Source organism: Camelus bactrianus, chromosome 18 (genome assembly GCF_048773025.1).
Source record: "Camelus bactrianus isolate YW-2024 breed Bactrian camel chromosome 18, ASM4877302v1, whole genome shotgun sequence".
Lineage (NCBI taxonomy): Eukaryota > Metazoa > Chordata > Mammalia > Artiodactyla > Camelidae > Camelus > Camelus bactrianus.
The window spans coordinates 15,437,029-15,454,056 of NC_133556.1; the positions used below are offsets into that span (position 1 = coordinate 15,437,029).

General features: G+C 47.8%; 2 protein-coding genes across 4 annotated transcripts in view; one reads left to right on the plus strand and one right to left on the minus strand.

Moving 5' to 3' along the window:
• Window positions 1-2,155, minus strand: part of KATNIP (katanin interacting protein) — a 174,042-nt gene extending 171,887 nt beyond the window's left edge. Inside the window, exon 1 of one of the 2 annotated variants that reach the window (XM_045521107.2) lies at window positions 2,041-2,155. In XM_045521107.2, coding sequence (XP_045377063.2) covers window positions 2,041-2,047 — 7 coding nt within the window. In that variant the 5' untranslated portion in view covers window positions 2,048-2,155. The remainder of the gene's footprint in view (window positions 1-2,040) is intronic. The other variant, XM_045521110.2, reaches the window with a different exon arrangement.
• Window positions 2,156-2,268: 113 nt separating this feature from the next.
• The window catches only part of GTF3C1 (general transcription factor IIIC subunit 1), a 62,886-nt gene continuing 48,126 nt past the window's right edge, over window positions 2,269-17,028 (plus strand). For both annotated transcript variants that reach the window (XM_010960981.3, XM_010960982.3), the window contains exons 1-6: window positions 2,269-2,548; window positions 5,157-5,366; window positions 8,124-8,300; window positions 8,934-9,077; window positions 10,323-10,419; window positions 14,213-14,336. In XM_010960981.3, coding sequence (XP_010959283.2) covers window positions 2,328-2,548; window positions 5,157-5,366; window positions 8,124-8,300; window positions 8,934-9,077; window positions 10,323-10,419; window positions 14,213-14,336 — 973 coding nt within the window. In that variant the 5' untranslated portion in view covers window positions 2,269-2,327. The remainder of the gene's footprint in view (window positions 2,549-5,156; window positions 5,367-8,123; window positions 8,301-8,933; window positions 9,078-10,322; window positions 10,420-14,212; window positions 14,337-17,028) is intronic.

Below are 17,028 nucleotides of genomic sequence, written 5' to 3' on the forward strand. Positions count from 1 at the left end.
AGTGAATTAACATTTTCCAAATGACCAATGCCTAATGTTATGAAATCATACATGGGTAAAGCATCCAATCAAAGGGCAAGATAGACCAATGGGTTTTAATGTAATACAAAAGTTCACCAATACGATTTCAGATGCCACATTGTGACTAGCCTTTGAGAAATTACCACTTGCTAAGTTTTGAAATAGTATCAAAGAAGAATGTCTACAGTTATCTGAAAAGGCAATTAAAATACTCCCTGTTCCAAATATGTATCTGAGTGAGGGCCCATTTTCTTCAAATACATCAGCCAAAAGAACACAGCAGTTTGGTTGCTGAAGCAGAAGCGAGTCTAGCTATTTCCTATTAAACCAGCTATTGAAGAGATTTTAGAAAATGTGAAACAATACCACTCTTCCTGTTAACTTTTGGGGGGAGGGGGTTATAGCTGTTTTTAAATTAGAAGTAGTATTTATGTTCAGAAGTAATGCACTTATTGTTACTTTTAAATGAATTGATATATGAGAGCACTGAATCCAAACCACTAGACCACCAGGGAGCGTCTAAATGAATTGATATATAATAAATAAATATTTTCAGATTTTCTCAGCTCTAATTTCTGATATGGTAAATATCATAGATATAATATACACAAAGAAAGCTCTTTTGAGGTAAGAGCATAAAGGCTCCTGAGACCAAAAAGATTTGAGCACTTTGCTTTATAGCAACAGTATATTGACCTTTCCACTGGGCAAACTGGTGAGTGACATTTTATAGTACCTCTGAAGTACAAAGGGCAAAGATGTCTTTTAAGCACATAACAGACGGCTCAATTAAAACATTTTGTTTCCACACTGTGTTAAGCAAATATCACAAAGGAAGAAATTCCCCAGAAGTGAGGGGACAGTGATACTTATAAAGAGAAAAATGATGTGGATTCTAGCAGACTGTACCACTCTCTCTAGACTTTAGTCTTCCCATCCATAAAATGAGATATCAGAGTAGCCTATTTTTAGACTGCTTCCATTGTTGATTCTGTGATTCTTATCAGGGATCCCTAAATGATGGCCCACAGGCTGCATTTGGCCTTCAGACTGATTGGCTGTCATGGCATTTTGAGAAGTGCCCCAGGACAATAATTGGTTGGGGCTGAGTGAGAAGTTTCTCTTTCAGAAAATAAATTCATTTTCAGTCACAGCCGAATCCAGCCTACTAGACTTGCCCCTGCAAATATCTGCATTTGCAACTTCTGGAATGAAGGGATTCTAAAATTCCTTCCAAATCTCAAACTCCATAATTCAGCTGCAGAGACAGTGTTCGGGTTCCTTTCTCACTCTGCCACTTGATGATTGTTTGATTTGGGGCAAGTTACTTAACTCCTCTGAACCTCAGTTTCCTCATTTGTAATGGAGTAACACTGACCTCAAGGGACTGTTAGGAAGGCTAGCAAGTTGCTTGACAGCACTTACAGGGTTCCTGGCACTGAACATCATCATTAACATCAAAGCACAGTGGGGAGGGTATAGCCAGCTCAGTGGTAGAGTTCAGGCCTAGCATGCAGGAGGTCCTGGGTTCAATTCCCCAGTGCTGCCACTTTAAAAATAAATAAATAAACCTAATTGCCCCCCCCCCAAATAAATAAACTTCAAAGCACAGAAAGGGAGTATTCCCTTGTCTCCCTCCGCTCCCCTTACCAAGTCCCATTTCCCAGTAGCTGGTGACTGCACTCCCCACGATGACGCTTACTCCCATATCCCACAGTTCCACATTCCAGGACACACAAGACCCTCCTCAGATCTCTATTTCTCTTTGCCACCCTAAACCCCTTCACTGAGCCCCTGGCCAGTACCAGGTTCCAACCCGACCACAGGCAGCACCAAATCGCTGACCACTCCCCCCAGCTATCCCGGACCATTAAGGCTCCCTTTCCCTCAGACCGCAGACCACTTTGGGTTAGGCAGTGGTAATCCAGGGGTCTGTGGCCTAGGATTCTGCCCGGAGGGCCCTCAGGAAGGATGGGAGAATAACTGCCCGACTTCCCAGAGGGGCCCACGGACACTCACCGTCCATCCCTAGAGGCGGCGGTTCCGGGTGGTGGAACCGGAAGCGGCCTGTACACTGTTTGCAGTTCCCCTGGTTACTGCGGGGTTCCGGACCAATGGCGGTGGACCTCCGCGGAATGAGCCCGCCCCCAAAGGGAGTGACATCAAGCGGGTGCTCTGGAACGCCTCCTCGGATCATCAGGTTCGCCCCGCCTCCCAAGCGGCCAATCGTTGTGCGCAGGCGCGCTGGACCAGGGCCCTTGGCGGCGTGTGCGCAGGCGCCCCAGGTGCTGCCAACTGAAGTAGCAATGGACGCACTGGAGTCGTTGTTGGACGAGGTGGCCCTGGAGGGGCTGGATGGCCTGTGTCTACCCGCGCTTTGGAGTCGTCTGGAGACGCGAGTGCCGCCCTTCCCGCTGCCTTTGGAGCCCTACACGCAGGAATTTCTGTGGCGGGCCCTTGCCACGCACCCGGGCATCAGCTTCTATGAGGAGCCCCGGGAGCGACCTGATCTCCAGCTCCAGGACCGGTCAGCGGCCTGGCCCTGCGGGAGGGCGGGCGGGGGTGCAGAGCCCTGGGCCTGATGGAGCTGGGAGGGGGACAGGTTCTCACGGAGTGGGGAGAAAGGAGTGAAGCGGAAGGAAGATCCGGAGTCTGATGGGATCGCCGAGTAAGGCAGGGCCCAGGCATCTGATTTGGCGGGGAGGGTCGTCGTCTGGTGCAGTTGGAGGTTATCTGGTGATGTCCCATTATGTTCCTGTGTGTTTGGGGTAGTGCTGAACAGGACTGGGAGGATATTCTTTAGGTTTCAAAGAATATTTCCTCTAAAGTGGAGCATAGGATTGGAGCGCTGGAAGGCAGTTCAAATCAAGACTGGAGACAGTTAAGTTCAACAGATCTTTATGGAGCATTCATTCAGTGCTGGAATAGCGAGCTTAAGGCAGCTAGAGACCTGCACGGCAGCAAGCTTAGCAACAGTAATAGCTAACCTTTATTTAGTGCCTCTTATGGCCTCGTACTATTCTAAGATCCTGTTCTGGGAACTTAAGGAGATTGAACCCGCTTGATTTTGACAGTGACCCTATGAGGAAGGTGCTATTATCTTTCCCATGTTTTAGAGGAGGAAATTGAGTGATGGAGAGAGATTAAGTAACCTGTCCAAAGTTATGGAGATTGTAAGTGACTGCATGTTGATTTGAACCCAGGTCATCTGTCTCCCAAGACTGTTCTCTGTGAGGGTTGGGAGAGGTTCCCAGAGGTAACACTGTCTCAAATAAGACTTAAAGGTTGGATTTAGGCAGACAGTTGGCAGAGTATTCTGGACAGAGAATAGCAAATGTGAAAGCCTAAAGAAATAAGTTAAGTTTGGTTGAAGTGTAGAACTGGAGGTAGTGAATGAGGAATAATCGTTGACATTTACCAATATGCTTATTATAAGTAGGGACCATTCTAAGATCTTTACATATAGCCAGTTATTTAATTTTTACAACAACCTTAGAAGCTCGATATTCTTATCCCCATTTTCCTAAAGAGAAAATTGAGGCACAGAGATGTTAAATGACTTGTTCAGTGTCATAAACTAGCAAGGGCAGAACCCAGAACTTGAATCCAGGAAGTCTGGGTTCAGAATCCACTCTGCCCTCAACAAAATTAGACTAAATTGGTCTTTTAATCCATTTACAGCCTAAGCCAGTGAAGGGAGGGTCAGACTAGGGGCAAAGCATTAAGTTGAGAGATCTGTAATAATTGAGTCACAAATGAACAGTCATGGTGTGGCTTACTATGGTCTCATGGGTGTGAGGATGAGGAGGAGAAGCCGATGGAATCAAGACCTGAGACTGGAGGAGAATCAGGAGGATTTGCTGACTGATAGGTTGTAGGATGTAAGGAAAGGTGGGGATGGAGGATGATGCCCCAGTTTCTGATGTTTGGGTACCTGAGTGAGAACACAGAAAAGCAGCACAGTGGCTGAGTCTGGGGGAAGGTGGTGTTGGATGTACTTTGAGACCCAGTGAATTCTAGGTTCCTTTGGGTTATCCAAGTGGAGATTCTGTTCAGGAAACATCTGGCTTCATGGGAACAAAAGCAGGCAGGAGGGAGGGACTGAGCTGGACATGTGGAGTCATCCTGTGTGATTGGTAATTGAAGCTGTTGGCTAGGACCATCCCTGGGAGAGAATGTAGTGTGATTGGAAGCCTTAAGACATGGCCCTGGGATGCACGGACATTTCAAGGCTAGATGAAGGACCAGGAACCTTCAAAAGAAGCCTGGAAATATGTGGCTGGAGAGGTAGAGGACAGCAGCCCAGAATGGTGTACTGGAAGCTGGGGAAGATGTGATTTGAGAATGGAGGGTTAAGCAGTGCAGAGGTCACAGAGAGGGCAAGGAAGAAAAGGATGGATAAGTGTATATGGGATTTAGCCTCAACCAGACAAGTACAAGATGTGAGCAGGATTTCCAAGGAAAATTTGACAAATGGGGCTGACTGAATAAAAGAAGAAACACAACTCAAAGATGTCTCCATGGTGTTGATAAGCAGCAACTGGGAGAAGGTGGTATCCAGGAGGGGAAGGAGGGGCTTTATTGGAGATGGGAAGTGGCAGTCATAACTTTGATCTTTTGAACTCATCAAATTTAAGATGTAGATAGCTGAAGACAAGATTAGCATTTGGAGGGAAAAAAACAAGACTGAGGATTTGATGGTGAGAACTGTTAACATGCAAGTGATAACTGAAACCATAAAAATGGATGAAAGTCCTAGAGGGATAGTTAAAGAGATGGAAAGGTGATGTCTCCAAGTAGGGAAGCCCTGAGTCATTAAGTCCAACCTTGATGGTTTGGAGAATACGAGACTAGATCTGGTTGGAATACAAAAGGCCATGACTTGGGCCAGGAAGGTGGTTCTGGTTCCAGGATTCAGCCTCTGGGATGGATTTGGAGGCTCCTGGAAAGGTCTGTGTTGTTGGGGACAGAGAGGCAGGAACACTGCTTGTCAGGACAATCTGCATTTGTAAGGCAGGAAGCCTGGTGATCTCACTCCCTCTCCAACCTCTGCCAGAAGATGCCAGCAGAATATGCCGAACATGTATTATTTCTGAGGCTGAGTTCTGGTTTGCTATTTCTGCTTTTTCCCTTAGGTATGAAGAAATTGATTTGGAAACTGGAATTTTGGAGTCTAGGAGGGACCCGGTCCCTTTGGAGGATGTCTACCCCATTCATATGATCTTAGAGAATAAAGATGGCATCCAGGGCTCATGCCGGTACTTTAAGGAGAGGAAAAACATCACCAATGACATCAGGACCAAGACGTTACAGCCCCGCTGTACCATGGTGGAAGCCTTTGGCAGGTAACTGATTTGCACTGTTGGAAACTCATGGGCATCTCTCTGCTTTAAGTCAGTTGTGCAGAGCGTCAGGACTGGCACACATCCTGGTGTCCATCAGAGCCCGTTGGCCCTGCCCCAAGCCAGTCCTCTGTCTTCATCAGTCCGTCTCTGTCAGGGCTCATTTTGCTCTGAGGGAGCCTTTCTTCCTCTTCCCTTTGTGTCCAGAGGCCTGGCACAGTGGGGCAGAGCAGGCAGCTGTCATCTGGATGGGTGCCTCTTGTTGTCCTGTCCAGGTTGGGTCCCCTGCTGCCCAGCTGTCCTTTTGAGAGTCTCCAGTCTGGGTCCCAGTTTCTCAGAGTGTCCCAAGCCCCTCTCCCAATTCCCACCACTCTTCCTACTTTCCAGAACAGGGAGAAGCTTCCAGGTGAGCTCTTCTACTTTCCACCTTCCTCCTCAACTTGCAGACTCGCCCCCGTTTCTCTCCCCGTCCCTCACCTCAGAGGAGACAGGCACCTGGCCCTGTCTCGGGCCGTGACCTGGATGCTCCTCTCCCTCCGTTCCTCCTGGTACCCCGTGCTCTGTGCTCCCTCCATCAGCTGGCTCGTCTTCTCCTTTACTCTCAACCTGTGTGCATAGACCGGTGCTTTCGCCTCAGCCCATCACTGTGACCTGCCCATCTTCAAACAAGCCCTTCTCTTGACCTTGGAGCCCCTGTAACTCTGACTCTGTGGCTGCAGCTGTACTTCTCAGAAGAGCTACACTCACTCTTTCTGCCCCTTCACCTCCACTCCGCTCCTCTGCCCACTGCAGTCCTGGTTCCTGTCCTCATCACTTCACCAAAATCTGGTCCTGTAAGGTCCTTATCACCAAGCCCCTGGGTATTTTTAGGCCCTTCTCCTCCTTGCCTCTCTGCCCCAGTAGGGACTTAGGATTTTGCCCCCTGTGGCTTCCTGCCCTGTTCTCCATCTGATCCTTACCAGCTCCTTTGTGGACTCCCAGCTTCCTTCCACTTCTTAAATGTTGGCGGCTCCCCAGGGCTCTGTCTCGTCCCCAGACCTCCTTCCTCCCTAGTGCTGTGAATGATGCTTCAGTAACCGGCCCCTCTTATTTGGTGTACCTAGAAGTTGGAGTGTCACTGTCCCTCACCCCAAACCTGCCTTGTCTTCCTTTTCTTTCCTCTGTGTTTTCTTTATTCTGGTCAGAATTATTCCCATGCACCTGACTGTACAACCTGTAAACTTGGGGCTCTTCCTGGGCCCCTTCTTCTCCTGACTACTACGTTCAATTGGCCACCAAGTCCTGTGGCCTCTACCTTCTACCTTTTTCCTCAAACCCTCTTTGGCCTCAAATTAACAAAGCAGTCTCCTGCCTCCCTTCCTGCCATCTCTCTTCTTTCTGTACTGCATGGAGGGATTTTTCCTAAGATGAAATTATGGTGGTTTCAGACTTTATTTAGCCAGCCTGATCTTTTGTTGTGTTCATTGCTAATACTTATAAATCTGGAATTCTAGCTTCTCTTTGGACATCACCTGGTCTAGCTGCACTGGGGCTGAATTTGTGCTTGGTAAAGTAGGCCAGAGCCATGAAACATGTCCCGCCCAGATCCCCACACCCTGCAATGGCCGGCCCTGCTGACTGTGGCCCATCGGGCTCTTTGGAACCCAACCTCTGTGTCCCAGTTATCTGACCCAGGCCCCCATCATGCCCCGCTTTTCACCGTGCTTCAGCCCGAACACACCGGGCTCGTTTCTGTCTCAGGGCTGCGGCCCGTGCTGTTCCTCCCACCTCAGGTCTTGACATCAACACCTCCTTCTCTTCAGCCTTCAGCTCAGCTCCTCGGAAAGTGTCCCCCGTGGCCCAGACATCATCATATTACTCTCTTTGGTACCAAAAATGGCCTTAAGTGTTTATTGATGTCACTCTTTCCTCACCAGTCTATAAACTCGTGAGGGCTGGAACTCTGTGTGTCTTGTTCAGAGCTGTATCTCTAGAATGTACCCGGCCCAAAGTCAGCTCCTAAAAATGCATGCTGACTGATTGCGAGTTTTGTTGGGTTTGACGTTGTCACCCCTGTCCCACATCACAGAATCTCAACTTCCCAGGCGTTCAGATCGGACATCGCAGGGCCATTCAGGATGTGGACTCCTGCTGACCTCTTGAGTTTTCCGTCCTTCTGCTTTCTAACTGGCCACCACACGCCAAACTTTCTGGCCAGGCCCCACCACCCGCCTCCCAGAACAGGCTTGCTGCTTCCTGCCTCTGGTGTTTTGCAGCTTCTGTTTCCCAGACCTCCCCTGCCCTGCTTCCTGTCAGCTCAGGAATCCATCCCTTTGAGAGCGCTCCCTGGTGACTGCGCATGCGCTCTCCTCACACGTGTAGGCTTGAAATGGGGCTCCTCATATGCGTCATTCCATAGCCTCGACCCGGGAGCTGCTCTCTGTCAGCGCAGTTATCAAATCACAGAGTAATTGTTCATTTTCTTGTCTCTCTCTTTCAGGAGTCTGTGAGCTCCTTGAAGGCAGATACCATTTTTATTTATCTTGGTATCTCTGGTACTTTGCATGGGGCTTAATCAGTGTTGGATAACCTGCGTGATGACTGTGATCGGCAAGTTAGGCCTCAGGCAGGAGTCCTAGAGTCAGCTCCTTAGCTGGGGGATGGTGACCCTCTAGGAAGAAGCAGAAAACAGTGATTTGCTAAGGTTCTGCTTTCTTGTATTTTGAATGTCTTTAAGAATCAGTTAACTTACTGCTTCCCACGGTGGCTTCTGATTTGCAGGTGGGGGAAGAAACTGATCATCGTCGCCTCCCAGGACATGCGGTACCGGGCGTTGATCGGCTTGGAGGGCGACCCCGACCTGAAGCTCCCTGACTTCTCCTACTGCATTTTGGAGCGATTAGGCCGGTCCCGGTGGCAAGGGGAGCTCCAGCGAGACCTCCACAGCACTGCTTTCAAGTGAGGGGATGCTTTGCTTCTCCGCTTCAAACACGGGGGCTCCCTGGTCATTGGGCCCTGCCCCCCAGCAGGGACCATCTGGTTTGTCTTCCACGCTCCTCTCATCCCTGCCAGCTGGGTGGTCCCCACATCCACGGTGACTGGAAGCACAATGCTTTCTCTTTGAAGAGACCTTGGGGTGACTAGAGAATTTCTTGTCCAAACTAGATGTTTGGAGCGTGGAAGGCAGAGCTGACCAGAAGGGATGCTGAGGCAGTGGGCATGAATTAGGACCATCTGGCAAACCAGGATGCGTGGTCACCCTGATTATTGGCCCCTGCAGGATGAGAGACTCACATCTGATCATCTCTCTGTTAACCCTGATTGCCTCCCACCCCAGCCACCCCTTCCCACTCCATCTCCCTCGGCCCCTGCGCCCATCTCCCCATCGCCTCGCCCGGGGGTCTGGGGTGTGCTCGTGGGCTGAAGCACAGCTGCTCTTTCCAAGGCCACTGTCGCACAGCGACTGTTCTCTTAGATGGGCTGGGTGGGAGGTATGTGTCTCTGGTGTCCACATGCAGGCAGAGACTCTGCGCCGTGGGGTGATATAACCACCAAGGCAGCATGACAGCCCACGCTCCTCCTCTCCTCCAGGGTTGATGCCGGGAAGCTCCACTATCACAGGAAAATTCTGAACAAAAATGGGCTCATTACGATGCAGTCACACGTGATCCGATTACCCACCGGAGCCCAGCAGCACTCAATCCTCCTCCTCCTGAACCGGTTTCATGTGGACAGGTACAGTGTGTAGACACCAAAACGCTTCCTTACGACTGTGTTTCAGCCGTGTATGTTATGCCTTTAAAGATCTTAGAGGCCAAATCAGAATATGATTAGCTTTTTAAAAAAAAGATATTTACCATCAATTTCTGATTATGAAAATCAAGTCATGCTTATTTAGCAAATCTTGAAATTATATAGAAAAGAAGGGAAAAAAAATACCTATAACCCTACAGCCAAGCAATAGGGACTGGTAACATTTTGGTGAAATTTTGGGAAAAGTGTAAAAATTTTAAAAAAGTCAAATTTGGTTTGTTAGGGTAACAGAGTTTGGTGGGTGGAAGAGAGAATAGTGGACTAAATCAAGATCTGTATTTAAATCTTTGCTCCTAACTTGGGCACAATCATTTGACCTCTCTGAACCACAGTTTCCTGTTCTATAGAATGGCCGCGGCACAGTGCTTGGTACTAGTTCATACACAGTAAAGATCTGTGCCTTCATTTATTCTTTCATTCATTAAAAAGCAGTAAAAATGGAGAAGTGGGTGTCTCTGGACTCCACATATAGGCCCTCCCTGCTGCTAGACCTGTGGGCATTTAAAGCCAAGTTCACTTTCCCCAGCAGCGCTGGCAACAAGGCTCCCCTCTGCCCCTCCCCCAGCCTCTCCCAGACACCCACAGCTGAGGGGCCCTTCCTTTGGTGGCCACTAGCTTGTAAGCATTTATAATGCCATCCACTTCACAATAACAATGCAACCCAGAAGGGAGAGTCAGTGATACCGGTGAAGTCAGAGGTAGAAACAGGGCTTCAGAACCAGAGCAGTGTTGTGACTTAGTGAAGAAAGCACTGTATTTCAAGGAAGGAGACCTAGCTTCACATCTGATGCCTGAATTTTAGAAAAGCTTATCTTCTTTATGAAATAATCTCGATCCTTTCTTACCAAGTGATTTATAAGGAAGTATATAGATGCTTCCTAAACTTTAAGGTATTATCAAAAGATGGAAGACATCTGAAAGACTCATTTCATGGAAGTTTTAGCTGGAGTCTAGGGCATACACTGCCACTAGTTCGGTGACCTTGGTCGTACGACTGAACCACTCATACCCCAGGTTTTCCAGCTGGGAAGCCCAGGAGTGGGGCTGGAGACCTAAGACCAAGGTTCTGCAGTTTGATATGTTGTCATTTAAATCCTGTTATCTTTAAAAACCAGGCAGTCTTCAGTGATAGGTCTGAAACAGTGAACTGTTTTGTGTTTCTCACAGGAGGAGCAAATACGACATCCTCATGGAGAAGCTGTCAGTCGTACTGAGCACACGGAGTAACCAGACCGAGACGCTGGGGAAGCTGAGGGAGGAACTGGTGAGCTGCCTGGACCTTCCCATGGGCGGGGCTGAACCTGTCTGTACCGCAGTGGCGATCTTTGTAGATTCAGTGAGTTGCAGTTCAAAACCCTGTTATGGACTTGGCCGTCCCCAACCGTGAAATAAGCGGGATTTTCCTTTGCTTTATTTACAGAATGAAAAAGTCCCCAGTCTTTACATCCTTCCAAAAGTTCATACGAAATGGGTCAATCTGGGCATTTAGATCGACTTTCACAATCAAGCTTGTTATGATCTTGTTCCCATGAGTTTTGCACGGAAATAACAGAGTGGCTATACTGAGAAGAGGGTGAGGTGACATAGGGAGAAAGGCAGGTACCTCAGCTGCTTCATCTCTGGGCCCAGGAACAGAGGCAGTGATGAAGCAGCTGAGGGGAAGAGAGCACAGAGGCGATGCTGCTTCCAGTCTGATTTGAACAGTCTTCAGTCGAAGCTGAGAAAGAGCCAACGCTGGAAATGGGAGAAAAAAAAAATTGCCCCGTAGGTCCAACAGTAGAACTTAAAAATGAGAGTCAAGATGCAGGGGTCACAGTAATTAGTCCCCAAAGGAGCACGGTTTGGCGCCTGGTTGTAGACGCTGGGAAGAGCCTTCTCACTCCTCGCCTCATGCTGCTTTGGGGAAGCTCTGCTCTCTGATCTCACCGTCCAGAGGAAAGGGGTCTCTTCCCTATTGTTAATTTCATCACATGCCCAAGTCTCTTCAAAGCAGAGGTTGTGAAGCAAGGCTTGTGGGTCAAATCTGGCCCCATACATTGTTAAAAATAACTCTGACCTAACATTTTTTTAAATTGACATTTCACATCAAAATCTAGGTTACCAGCTTCCCGTGAACTATCAGAGGCTCTGACAAGCCTGGGCCCACGGTCTCCTGGGACAGCAGTGATCCAGAGCTGGCTGTGCGCTGGCCAGCACCCACCCCCCCCCCACCCCCAGGCCCCTTACTTCCTGTCATTGCTCAAGACACCGTGGCAGTGCCATTTGTCATTCCATGAGCACTGCTGTTCGGGAGGAGAGAAATATTTCCCAGTATCTAAGTGTCTATCAAAAGCGGAACATAAAAGGTGGACTGATAAGGACTCTTTCTGAGAGACTGTAGTCAAAATGAAGGACATTCCTCCATGCTCACTAAAGAAATATCTGCCCAATTTGTTCTTTAGATTGTTTTTCCAGCCCATGCAGACACTGGAGATTGAAACCCTCTGCCCCTCTAAGTCACTCGAGGGTGGAGATCCCAGGCTAGTCCGGTCTCAGGTCAGCACTATGGATGATCTAAGTGACAAGATGTGACTAATACAGGACATTATTTGTTTGTTTACTTATTTGTTCATTCATTCAACAAATACTTTAGTAAGTGTCTACTTGGAGTCAGAACTGTGTTCTGCACTCTGATGACAAAAATTAATGAGGACAACGGGGCTCACGCTGTCGCAGAGAATTCTAATCAGAGGTTGCTGTGTGGACACACACTCAGGCCAAGGTGCCACTTGGAAGGAGGTGGCTGAGCTTCATGAAAGGAGAGATGTGCTTCCTCGGAGAGCTGGGAAAAGCTTTGTAGAGCAAGTTACAGCCGAGCTGGGCCTTGAAGGTGAAGTGTTCCCAAAGGAGACAGGAGAGATGGCAGTTCAGGCAGGGGGCCGGAGCAAAGGCGGGGAGCTGTAGGAGGTGGTGGGATGTTCCCGAGGTTGGCAGTGATCCAGCGGGTAGCCAGGTGCTAGTGGACCTCGGCAGGGAGTAGTAAGAGTTGTGGGTGGAAAGGAAAGTTGGGGCCCGGTAGAAAGGTCTCAAGTGCCAGGCTGAGGAGTTAGGTCTTAGTCATTAGCCTGATAAAGTGCTGGTGGCCGCTTACAAGTGGAGACATTGCAAGAGAACTGCCCACAGACATGCTTAGCACAGATTTGTTGAATGAGTGTGTGACTGAAGGAGAGAGTGAGAAGGAGGAATGAGTTTGAGTGAGGATGAGGCACGTGACGGATTTGATTTTAGAATTTATTGAGGATGAAGATCTTCTGGGACTTTGACTTGGTGATGTCTAGTCAGCAGTGGGAAATAGAGGTCACAGAAAGCTGAGCAGGATTTAGTGAATGGTTAGCCTCTAGATGAGGCTGATGCCATGAATATGGATGCTGTCTTTCTGGCGGAGCTGGGAAGGCATCTTTCTCTTTTTAGCTGGGCAGATTGTGCGAGCCCTTGGTGGCTACCCTCTCTTAAGGCTAGGACTTCATTATCCTCCCTCGCTGAGGATGGTTCAGGGCTTAGGGCCATGTGTTAAGGGCTGGGGTTTGATGGATGGATTTCCGTAGGGTCTCTCCAGGATGCTGGGGGCACAGCTAGATTAAAGAGAGGTGCCATTTACAAGGCAGTGGGTTGAATGAGCCATATGTGAGTCGTCTGTATTTCTTTGATAACCATATGTTCTGCTGGCTCGTCTGAGCGGTGATCACACATACAGCAGCCCTTAGACATTTGCCGCCTCTCTGTCCCCAGAGCATAAGAAGAAACCTGTAAGACTCCACCAGCATCTCTTAGTGGTGAGCGCCTCCCGCACCTCAGTTCATCACTTACAGCAGTGGTAACTTGCCTCACTGCTCCAGGGGCTGCAAAATCAAATGCTGGCAGTGGCCTGGAGGGTGGTATGAATTAGTGAAATAGGCCACGTGTGAAAAAAATGTTTTGATACCAGGACAGATTCAAGAGATATTTAACTTTCCTCTTAACTATCATGAGAGAAAAGCAGCACAAAAATGGTCCTTAAAAGGGAACTGACCTTCAGCTTCACTGTGTGAGGGGTCTGATGGGAGGAACCACCATCCCGGGGCAGCCTGCCTGTTTGGAGGGAGCAGCTGGTCCTCACCTCCTGCCAGCTGCTGCGAGGAACCGCAGGCCTCGGATTTGTTGCCAGATCCTATTTTTTGAGAGAAGCCAGAATCTGGTTTTTTTGTGGGGTTTTTTTTATTTGTTTGTTTTAACATGAAATCTCTCACTTTTCAATATTGGCAAATAAATTACTTTAAAAAAAAGTGTAGATGAAAAATCATGGCCTGCCCTGGAGGCTGCTGATCTTAACCCCAACAGTTAGGAGCGCTTGGCACACTTCAGTTGTGTTGCCTCGCAGGGATGTGAGTGCTGGGGTGGGTGTGCTCATCCTCATTGTGTTGAAACTTCACAGATAGACTAAATCTTTAAAAAATATTTTTTTAATTTTATTTTTTCTATTCTGCCTGTGAGAGAGGTGTGTGTGTATGTGTGTCTGTTAATAATTAACACACCTACTTGGTCAAAAAAACCAAAAGAGAGGGGTAGGTATAGCTCAGTGGTAGAGCGCATACTTAGCATGCTTAGTATGCATGAAGTCCTGAGTACAATCCCCGGTACCTCCATTAAAAAAAATAATAACAATTTAAAAAGAAAAATAAAAAATAAGTAAAAATGAAAAACAAAACGATATGAAGAGGTATACAGTGAAAATCTCCTAGCTCTGCCCCCGTCTGCCTCATTCTCACCCATTTCAGGTAGATCCTTTTAGGATCTCTTTAGGCAAATCTCTTTCCCGTCTCTTAATCCAAATGTAGGATCGTTTACATACTGCTCCAGACTTGTTTTGTTCCCTGGACAAGGTAGCTGGGCGGTATTTCCTCATTCGTACCTCCAGGGTCTCCTCACTCAAGATAATCAGCTCACTCAGGTCCCGAACTTGTGTTCGTTGACAGGACCCTCCAGCGGTTTCAAACCCCTTGCTTGCACCTAACAGCAGCGTTTAAACTGTGTTTCGGCAGGGGCTGTGCGAGAGGACGTTTAAGCGTCTGTACCAGTACATGCTGAACGCGGGACTGGCGAAGGTGGTGTCTCTTCCCTTACAAGAGATCCACCCCGAACGCGGACCTTGTAAGACCAAGAAAGGTAAAGGTAGTCTCGGCTCTTCCCTGGGCAGCGGGGACGGCTTTCACGTCTCCCTTCTAAGCACCAGCCCGTCTCTCTTAGCACATTCTGCGCTGCAGAGCCATGATTTCATGTATCTTCTCAACTCTTTATTCCTCAGTGCTTGGCTTGGGACCTTCTTTATAGAAAGTGCTCAGGAAATGTCTGCTGATTGAAAGCAGCTCTGACTCCTGGCAAATATCTCTGTGTGGCTGTCCCTCCAACATCTCGCATTCCTGGTGTCCAGAAACCAAATTCATCTTTTCTTCTTATGCTAAGCCACTATTCATTCTTTAGCCAGCATTTTTTATGTCCCTAATCGGTGTTGCATGACCTCATTCCCTAGCTCTGCAAGGTAGGTGGTATTATTGCCACTTTACGTGTAAGAAAACTAAAGTTAAGAGATGCTAAGTCACTTACATAAGGTTATGCAATCAGTAAGTGGTCGGGGTGGGATTTGAATCTTCTAAGAGGGTTAAACTAAGGACAATTGACCATAAAACTTTCAGAACCTTCCTTAGTCCTTTGTTTTTCTCCAGTCTTGATTTTCATCCCATGCTGTGGTACCCCTCCTGATTAACCAAAGTCATTTAAAAAGCTGGGGGTTAGACCTTTCAGTCAAAGATGATGGAAGGAATAGATGTGTTTATCTGCACTCTTCCTAACTCCTCCCTAGTGATGAGAGGGATATAAAAGGAATACACCCACAGGTTCAAAGAGATAGCACAGGAAATGACAGCAAGGGGAGTTGTCAGCAACATTTTTGTGCTCAAAGGCAAATGGACAAATGATAACCCACCAAGTAGACTGGTAAAGTTAATGCCTTGTGGGACAGTAGCCAAGAGTGGACACCTCCAACCTGAAATAAACTGGGACCTATGAAAGCACCATTTTGGATGGGGCTGGAGACAAGAGGATTGGTTTCTAGTCTAAGTGAAAAGCCATTGCACCCCCAAGGCCCCTCCCCTGCTTAGCATAGCCAGGTAAGAAGCCCTTTCCCACTAAGACAGAGGTCTAGACAGTAGCTTAAACTTTCCCCATCAGTACCTCCACTGTGTCCTTATTCCTTGGACTTAGCTCAAGAGAAGATGCACTGGAGGGTTTTGAGACTCTCAGACATGAGACCCAGCTGGGGACAGGGTACAGTGCTAATAACAGGGGCTGTGTGACAGTCTCCATACCCTACAGGATGGGAGTCCTCACTCCCTTTCCCATTGTGGTTCCTAGAACGCTGGTAGCCGGGCTTACAGTCTCCAAGACCAGAGGCTGGAGGTTTCTTTTCTGCAGAAACTGACCAGTCTGGGAGGAAAAGTCTTCTAGATACTGAAATTTAGGGGTTTTCCAACAAAAGAGCTGGCCCATGCTGGGTCACCCTTCATGGAAGCCCACACAATGGCAACCTCTCCATTCCTCCTCCCTACCCTGCCAAGCACGGGACTTTGGAGTGGCATTTTAATGTTTCATCAAGCATTTGAGAACTCTACCATGAATGTAAGAGAAACAAACTCACTGACTTAGGAAATAGAAACAAAGTGAGGAGCAGAAGAAAACAGAAAGGAATCCTCAGAGAAGAAAAGAGAAGATATTGCATCTATGAAACCAGAGCATGAGGCTGTAAAGAAGGGACATGCAGGAAAACAAACAAACAAACAATGAGGCTATAAAGGAGGGACATGCAGAAAATGAAAAAAGGGCCTTGGAAATAAAAGAAATATGACTATTGTAATGAAAGATTTATTGGAAGGAAAGATAGTGAGATAAAGTTGAACAAACCTGGAAAGAACAAAAACTCGAGAGAGATGGAAGTAGGGAGTTAAGTTGGAAATAAAAGGCTAAGCTGAAAAGATCCAACATCCACGCAGTAGAGGCTCCAGAGGAAGGGAGGGAGTGTGTTCAGGGGAATAGAGAGGAGATGATGGAAAATGACATGAGGAATTTTCCCAGATCTGAAGGATTTAAGTTCTAGATCAAAAGACCGGGCAGGTGCCCAGCATGATGAACATAAAGAAACTTGAGATCCAACAGCCTGAGACTTCAGAAGTCTGAGGCTGAAGAGGAGATATCAGACTTCCCAGGAGTAACGGAAGACCTTGGAGCAATGCCAGCAACTTTCTGAAGGGAATGGACTTTCACCCCAGACATCTTTATTCAGCTTTACCATCAATGAGGTGTAAGAATAAGAACATTTTCATATGTGCAGATCAGACGTAACCCATCTCTCACCTCCCATGCTCCCTCTCGGGAAGCTATGGGAGGATGTACACCATCAAGTGACAGACAAAACCAAGAGACAGGAAAACAGGGGGTCCAGGAAGAAGGGGGAACAAGGGAAACCCTGAAGAGATGTTGAAGGGAGGCCATGATGACAGGCTGCAGGAGCACCCCATCCTGATAGGAGCAGGGAAGAGGTCTCCAGAGGGATGGGATCCATGCAAAGGATCAGTTGCCGGGTGCTTGTGAACGTGTGTAGGGAAAGTTGGACTCTGACAGAGAGTTTGAGTGTGAATTAGTAATGGGTCCATAGAAAACTAGGCAGATAGGGAAAAAGGTTATTAACACCAAGGAAAACTAAGAGATTTAAAAAGGCTTAGGGCCTGTATGCTTGACTTCGTGGGCATAGCAAGTAACCTGTGGAGGCTGGCTTCACGGACAGCTCCAGGACTGTGTGCTGAAT